Source organism: Aptenodytes patagonicus, unplaced genomic scaffold, assembly GCF_965638725.1.
Source record: "Aptenodytes patagonicus unplaced genomic scaffold, bAptPat1.pri.cur scaffold_210, whole genome shotgun sequence".
Classification (NCBI taxonomy): Eukaryota; Metazoa; Chordata; class Aves; order Sphenisciformes; family Spheniscidae; genus Aptenodytes; species Aptenodytes patagonicus.
Window position 1 is genome coordinate 29,991 of NW_027472145.1, and position 7,676 is coordinate 37,666.

General features: G+C 60.0%; 1 gene segment (V, D, J or C); it reads right to left on the reverse strand.

The window, feature by feature from the left end:
• Positions 1-6,593: 6,593 nt before the first annotated feature.
• LOC143173752 (immunoglobulin heavy variable 3-23-like) lies at positions 6,594-7,192 on the reverse strand. The segment is given in 2 exon segments: positions 6,594-7,024; positions 7,133-7,192. Coding segments are annotated over 2 exon segments (483 nt in total).
• Positions 7,193-7,676: the final 484 nt, after the last annotated feature.

Genomic DNA, 7,676 nt, shown 5'->3' on the forward strand with positions numbered 1-7,676 from the left:
CAGCGGCCACAGGCCGAGCTCGTCCCTCCCGCCTCCCAAAAACATTCCTCAACGGCAAAAGCGTCCCAACTGCGGGGGGGCCAAGCGCCCACAAAAAGCAGAGACGTGCTCCTAGTGAGGGCAAAGTTAGCCACAAAGGGCCAGACTTCCCCGGATTGGGGGCGAAAATGGCCATAAAGGGCAAAATCCACCCCCCCGTCTGGGGCAAACATGGCCCGCAAAGGTAACCCCCCCCCCCCCTATTTCTGCGTAACCGGCCACAGAGGGCAAAGCATCTTCATGTGACGTCCAGAACTGGCCGTCAAGGAGTAGAAACATCCCCAGACGTGGGGCAAGACTGGCTGTAAACGACAACGCATCGCCGTAGTCGGGGCAAAACCACCCGGAAGGCAAAAGCACCCCCACACTCGGGGGCAAAAAGGGCCTTGGGGGCAAAAAGGGGCCTTTAGGGGCAAAAGCGTCAAGAGTTTTGGGGGGGGCAAACCTGCACACAAAGGGCAAAACATCCCCAGAGCTGCTGCGAAAGTCTCCGCCGGAGGCAAAAGCGTCCCCAGCGTTGGGCGGGAACGGGAATCCAGGGCAAAAGGATCGTCGCCTCGGGGGCAAAAATGCTCTTAAAGGCAAAACGTCATTCCTCGGTCGCCAGTTACCACCGCTGAGCAGCTGCAGGTACAATTTCCCCTTCAACGCCCCCACGTTGGCTGCGACCTTGGCGAGGCAGGGAAAAAAACGGGCACAGATTGGCAGCCAAATTGACAGAAAAGGGCAAAAGAGGTCGGGACTTGGGGCAGAAAAGGTCATAAGAGGAAAAGAATCCCCAGATTTGGGCCAGGAAGGGAAAAGCATCCCCCGAGCTGCTGCGGAACTGGCCAGAAATGGAACAGCAACCCCCTGTTCACTGCGGAAGCGGCCGGGGAGGGGAAGAGGGCACAACCGGGGGGGCTGCTCCCCCGGGAAAGGGCCCCCCCCGGCCCCGGGCGCAGCCGCTGCCGGCAGCTGAGCTGAGCCCCCGGCAGCGTTTTTGTCACCGCCTGTACCACCGTGGTAAGCATAACCACCACCACCACCACAACCAGCAGTACCCACGGTGACACAGGGTGGGACAAAATCCCCCCCGGCGCAGCCCTCTCCTCTGCGGGGCCGCACGCCCCAGCGGCCACAGGCCGAGCTCGTCCCTCCCGCCTCCCAAAACGCCCCCGAAAGGGAAAAACGGCCCCAGGGTTGCTGCAAAACTGGGCAGAAAGCCCCAAACCTCCCCCGATTTGCAGCAAAAATCACCGTAGAAGGAAAAAAAACATCCCTAGGGGTGGGCGGAACAGGGGACGATGGGCAAAAGCGTCCTCATCCTGGGGGCAAAAATGGCTCGAAACCAAAAAAAAAAGCGTGGGCAGATCTGGGGTAAAACTGTCCACAAAAGGGTAAAACAGCAGCCCCAGGACCGGGGCGAAATCGCGCCAAAGGGCAAAACATCCCCCCACGTCCTGCAAATATGGCCAAAAGGCAGAACAGCGCCAGGATTGGGGCAAAACGGGCCATAAAAGTCAAAACATCCGCAGCCTTGCTGCGGAACCGGCCATCGAGGAAAAGCGGCCCTGTATCGGGACAAAACTGCGCATAAAAGGCAAAAAACGCCCCCCGTATTGGGGGCAGAAGGGTGCGTAACGTACAAAAAAAACCCCATCTTCGCTGCAGATAAAAGCATGCAGGCAAAAGCATCTCAGCTTTGGGGTTAAAATGGCCAGAAAGCGCAAAATATCCCCATATGGGCGGCGATTCCCACCATAAAGGGCCAAAGGATCTCCATATTGGGGCAAACCTGCCCTTAGGAGGCAAAAGCTCCCCAGACTGGCTGCAGGCACGGGCCCAAAAAGCTTAAAGCACCTCATCTTTGGGGAGAAAGTGGCAAGGAAAGGGCAAAACATGCCAAGGTGTAGGGCGAAGAGAGCTCTAAAAAGACAAGCGTCCCCAGAGCTGCTGCAGAAATGGCGAGAGAGGGCAAAAAGCATCCGCGGGTTTCCTGCGGAAGCGGCCGGGGAGGGGAAGAGGGCACAACCGGGGGGGCTGGTCCCCCGGGAAAGGGCCCCCCCCCACCCCCCGGGCGCAGCCGCTGCCGGCAGCTGAGCTGAGCCCCCGGCAGCGTTTTTGTCACTGCCTGCACCACCGTGGCAAGCATAAGCAGCACCACCACCACAACCAGCAGTACCCACGGTGACACAGGGTGGGACAAAATCCCCCCCGGCGCAGCCCCCTCCTCTGCGGGGCCGCACGCCCCAGCGGCCACAGGCCGAGCTCGTCCCTCCCTCCCGGGTGCAAAAACGCCCCGAGAGGGAAAAAGCCCCCCAGAATTGCTGCCCCACTGGACATCGAGTGCAAAAGCCTCCCCAGACTTGGGGCAAAACTGGCCCCAAAGACCAAGAGATTCCCACAGTGAGGGCAAAAGGGGACAGAAGAGGCAACCTTCTCCGCGGTCACTGCAAAACTGGGCGCCAAACCCCAAAGCACGCCCCCGTTTGGGGCCAAAACGGCCACAGAGGGCAAGACAGCCCCACATCGGCTGCAGATCTGGCCCCTAAGATCCAAAAGCATCCCCGTGTTTGGGGCAAAAAGTGGCCGTCAAGGGCAAAACCCCCCCACACTGGTGGGTAGGACGCCCAGAAATGAAAGAGGAATGCCAATATTTGGGGGGGGGAAGCGACTTCAAGGGCAAAATACCACCAGGTTTGGGGCAAAAAAGGGACGCAAAGTGCCGGAGCATCCCCCCCGTGGGGGCAAAACTGGACGTAAAAGGCAAAACACCCCAACGCGTGGCACGGGATTGGCCACAAAGGGCAAAACCAGCCCCACCGTTGGTGCAAAAATGGTTGGAAAGGGACAACGTCGCCATATCGGGAGGGAAAATGGTCAGAAAGGGCACCCCCCGCGCCAACATCCGCTGCAACCACGGTCGTAAAAGGCATAAGCATCCCCCTCTTTGGGGCAAAACTGGCCCTAAAGGGCAAAAGCATCCGGATATCTGGGATAAAAGCAGGATGAAAAGGCAAAACGGCGCCCGGTTTCCTGCGGAAGCGGCCGGGGAGGGGAAGAGGGCACAACCGGGGGGGCTGGTCCCCCGGGAAAGGGCCCCCCCCGGCCCCGGGCGCAGCCGCTGCCGGCAGCTGAGCTGAGCCCCCGGCAGCGTTTTTGTCACCGCCTGCACCACCGTGGTAGCCCAACCACAACCAGCAGTACCCACGGTGACACAGGGTGGGACAAAATCCCCCCCGGCGCAGCCCCCTCCTCTGCGGGGCCGCACGCCCCAGCGGCCACAGGCCGAGCTCGTCCCTCCCTCCCGGGTGCAAAAACGCCCCGAGAGGGAAAAAGCCCCCCAGAACTGCTGCCCCACTGGACATCGAGTGCAAAAGCCTCCCCAGACTTGGGGCAAAACTGGCCCCAAAGACCAAGAGATTCCCACAGTGAGGGCAAAAGGGGACAGAAGAGGCAACCTTCTCCGCGGTCACTGCAAAACTGGGCGCCAAACCCCAAAGCACGCCCCCGTTTGGGGCCAAAACGGCCACAGAGGGCGAGACAGCCCCACATCGGCTGCAGATCTGGCCCCTAAGATCCAAAAGCATCCCCGTGTTCGGGGCAAAAAGTGGCCGTCAAGGGCAAAACCCCCCCACACTGGTGGGTAGGACGCCCAGAAATGAAAGAGGAATGCCAATATTGGGGGGGGGAAGCGACTTCAAGGGCAAAATACCACCAGGTTTGGGGCAAAAAAGGGACGCAAAGTGCCGGAGCATCCCCCCCGTGGGGGCAAAACTGGACGTAAAAGGCAAAACACCCCAACGCGTGGCACGGGATTGGCCACAAAGGGCAAAACCAGCCCCACCGTTGGTGCAAAAATGGTTGGAAAGGGACAACGTCGCCATATCGGGAGGGAAAATGGTCAGAAAGGGCACCCCCCGCGCCAACATCCGCTGCAACCACGGTCGTAAAAGGCATAAGCATCCCCCTCTTTGGGGCAAAACTGGACCTGAAGGGCAAAAGCGTCCGGATATCTGGGATAAAAGCAGGATGAAAAGGCAAAACGGCCCCAGGTTTCCTGCGGAAGCGGCCGGGGAGGGGAAGAGGGCACAACCGGGGGCTGGTCCCCTGGGAAAGGGCCCCCCCCGGCCCCGGGCGCAGCCGCTGCCGGCAGCTGAGCTGAGCCCCCGGCAGCGTTTTTGTCACTGCCTGTACCACCGTGGTAACCCAACCACCACCACAACCATAACCAGCAGTACCCACGGTGACACAGGGTGGGACAAAATCCCCCCCGGCGCAGCCCCCTCCTCTGCGGGGCCGCACGCCCCAGCGGCCACAGGCCGAGCTCGTCCCTCCCGCCTCCCAAAACGCCCCCGAAAGCAAAAACACCCCCACGTTTGCTGCCTAAGTCACCCTAAAAGGAAAAAGCATCCCGATCTCGCGGCAGAACCGGGGGGTAAAAGGCAAGAGCATCCGCAGGTTTGGGGCAAAAACGGTACTGAAAGGCAAAACGTCCTCAGGGTTCCTGCTGAACGCGCCCTAAAGGCCAAAAGCATTGTTGGGTCTGGGGCAAAAATGACCGTAAAAAAGAAAAAGAATGCAGATGTCTGGGGTAAAACTGGCCGCGAAAGGCAAAACATCCCCCGATTTCAGGCAAAACCGGCCGTAAGAGGCAAAACGTCCCCATCGTTCAGGCAAAACAGGACAGAAGAAGAAAAACATCCCCGGATTAGAGGCAAAACTGGCCCTAGAGGACAAAACAGCCGCATACGGGGGCAAAAAATGGCCACAGAGAACAAAATATGCCTGAATTTGGAGGAAAAATGGCCATAAAGGGTAAAAGCATCCCCCAAATTTGCCGCAAAAGGGGCCGGAAAGGGGAAACTGGCACAAACTGCCCCAGATCTGGTGCAAGACTAGCCATGACGGGCAAAAGGACCCCCACTTTGTGGGCCAAGCGGTGCCTCAGAGCCAAAGGGTGCCCAGATTTGGGTCGAAACCGGCCCGAAGAGCTGAAGCATGCCCGGATTTGGGCCGAAAGTGGCCCACAGAGCCAAAGCGTGCCCGGATTTGGGTCAAAACTGGACAGAAGAGCCAAAGCGTGCCCAGATTTTGGGCAAAACTGCCCCAAAGAGGCAAAACATCCCCAGATTTGGGGCAAAACCGGCCACAAAGGACAAAAAAACCCCAGGTTTCCTGCGGAAGCGGCCGGGAAGGGGAAGAGGGCACAACCGGGGGCTGGTCCCCCGGGAAAGGGCCCCCCCCGGCCCCGGGCGCAGCCGCTGCCGGCAGCTGAGCTGAGCCCCCGGCAGTGTTTTTGTCACTGCCTGTACCACCGTGGTAAGCATAACCACCACCACAACCCCAACCACCACTACCCACGGTGACACAGGGTGGGACAAAATCCCCCCCGGCGCAGCCCCCTCCTCTGCGGGGCCGCACGCCCCAGCGGCCACAGGCCGAGCTCGTCCCTCCCGCCTCCCAAAAACATTCCTCAACGGCAAAAGCGTCCCAACTGCGGGGGGGCCAAGCGCCCACAAAAAGCAGAGACGTGCTCCTAGTGAGGGCAAAGTTAGCCACAAAGGGCAAGACTTCCCCAGATTGGGGGCGAAAATGGCCATAAAGGGCCAAACATGCCCAGATTTGGGTCGAGAATGGCCCAAAGGGCCAAAACCTGCCCAGATCTGGGTCGAGGATGGCCCAAACGGCTAAAGCTGCCCAGATTTGGGGCGAGGACGGCCCAAAGGGCTAAAGCCTGCCCAGATTTGGGTCGAGAATGGCCATAAAGGGCCAAAGCCTGCCCAGATTTGGGTCGAGAATGGCCCAAAGGGCCAAAGCCTGCCCAGATTTGGGGCGAGGACGGCCATAAAGGGCCAAAGTCTGCCCAGAACTGGGTCGAGGACGGCCCAAAGGGCCAAAGCCTGCCCAGAACTGGGTCGAGGACGGCCCAAAGGGCTAAAGCCTGCCCAGATTTGGGTCGAGAATGGCCCAAAGGGCCAAAGCCTGCCCAGATTTGGGGCAAAACTGGCCATAAAGTGCAAAACATGCCCAGATTTGGGTTGAGAATGGCCCAAAGAGCCAAAGCCTGCCCAGATTTCAGCAAAACTTGCCATAAATGGCAAAAACATATCCATACTCGGGTCAAAACTGACCAAATAGTCCATGTGAAAGGTCTTTCAGGGATTTTGGGACACAGGAGACAGATGCTCACCGCAAGGATCCGGGCTCCGTGCAAAGGGCGCTTGGGTGCCCTGTCAAGGCTCTTGGGTGCACCACAAGGGTCTGGGCTCCTCGAAAGGCTCTCGTGCACCGTGCAAGGGTCTGGGCTTCCGTGCAAAGGGTCTCATCCTCCATGCAAGGGTGCTTGGGCTCACCGCAAGGATCCGGGCTCCGTGCAAAGGGTCTCACCCTCCGTGCAAGGGTGCTTGGGTGCCATGCAAAGGGTCTGGGAGCCGTGCAATAGCTCTCGGGCACCGTGCAAATGGTCTCATCTTCCGTGCAAGGATCTGGGCCCCGTGCAAAGGGCGCTTGGGTGCCCTGCAAAGGGTCTGGGCTCCGAGCACAAGCCCAGATGCACCGGCTGCAGCCGCTCAAGCGCGGCAAAGAGGGCTGAGAGCTACCAGGCATCGCCGCCCTCCGTCTCCCACGGGACAACCAGTCAACGCAGGGGTTTTTTGCCAGCCGCACACAGGGTCGGTGCCACCGTGAGCAGCACTTTTCGCGCAGTAGTAGGTGGCGGTGTCGTCGGCCTTCAGGCTGTTCATCTGCAGCGTGACTGTGCTCTGGGAGTTGTCCCTGGAGATGGTGAAGCGCCCTTTGACCGCCGGCGCGTAGAATGGGCTACTACCACCGCTGTAAATACTCGCGACGAACTCGAGCCCCTTCCCGGGCGCCTGTCGCACCCACTCCATGCCGGTGCTGCTGAAGGTGAAGCCGGAGGCCTTGCAGACGAGGCGCAGGGACCCCCCGGGTTTCTGGGAGCCCCCTCCGGACTCGACCAGCTGCACGGCCGCCCGCAGCCCTGGGGAAGGAGGAAAGGACAGAATTGAGTCGCCCGGTCCCGGCATCGCCCGCTCCCCCCCGCCCCATATCCGCGCCCGGGGAAGGGGTCAGCGGGGCCGGGTCCTACCTGGGAGGGCCGCGAGGAGGAGGAGGAAGGTGGAGGCCAAGTGGATGCCCATGGCGGAGAGGAGGAGGGTGGGGAAGACTGGGGATGTGCCACCATGGTGGGACCGGGGGGTTTTAAAGGCGCCGGGTGCCGGGGATTTGCATGGGAGGGGTCCGCCCCCTGGCCCCCTGCCCCCCTGCCCCGCCCGGTGTTTTAATTGCAAATCTCTGCTGGGTGCTCGTTAGCGGTAGGGATTTGAATTCTTTAATCGCAAGCTCTGCTGGGCACCTGTATCACTTGTTTACGCCGAATTATTTAATTGCACCGTCTCTAGGGAATCCGTCACAGGTGTAGAGCGAGTTATCGAACTGCAATGTCTCTAGGGAATTCATCGCTGCCGGACGCCGAATTATTTAATTGCCAGCTCCGCAGCGCGCCCTTCTATCTTTTTTTTTATACAGAAATATTTAATTGCCGTCCCCGTCGTGCAAACCTCGCGTTTTATTTACGCTGGGTTCTTCCATTGCCGGCTCTGCCCTGCCCTCGTCGCTTTTTGCACAGCGAA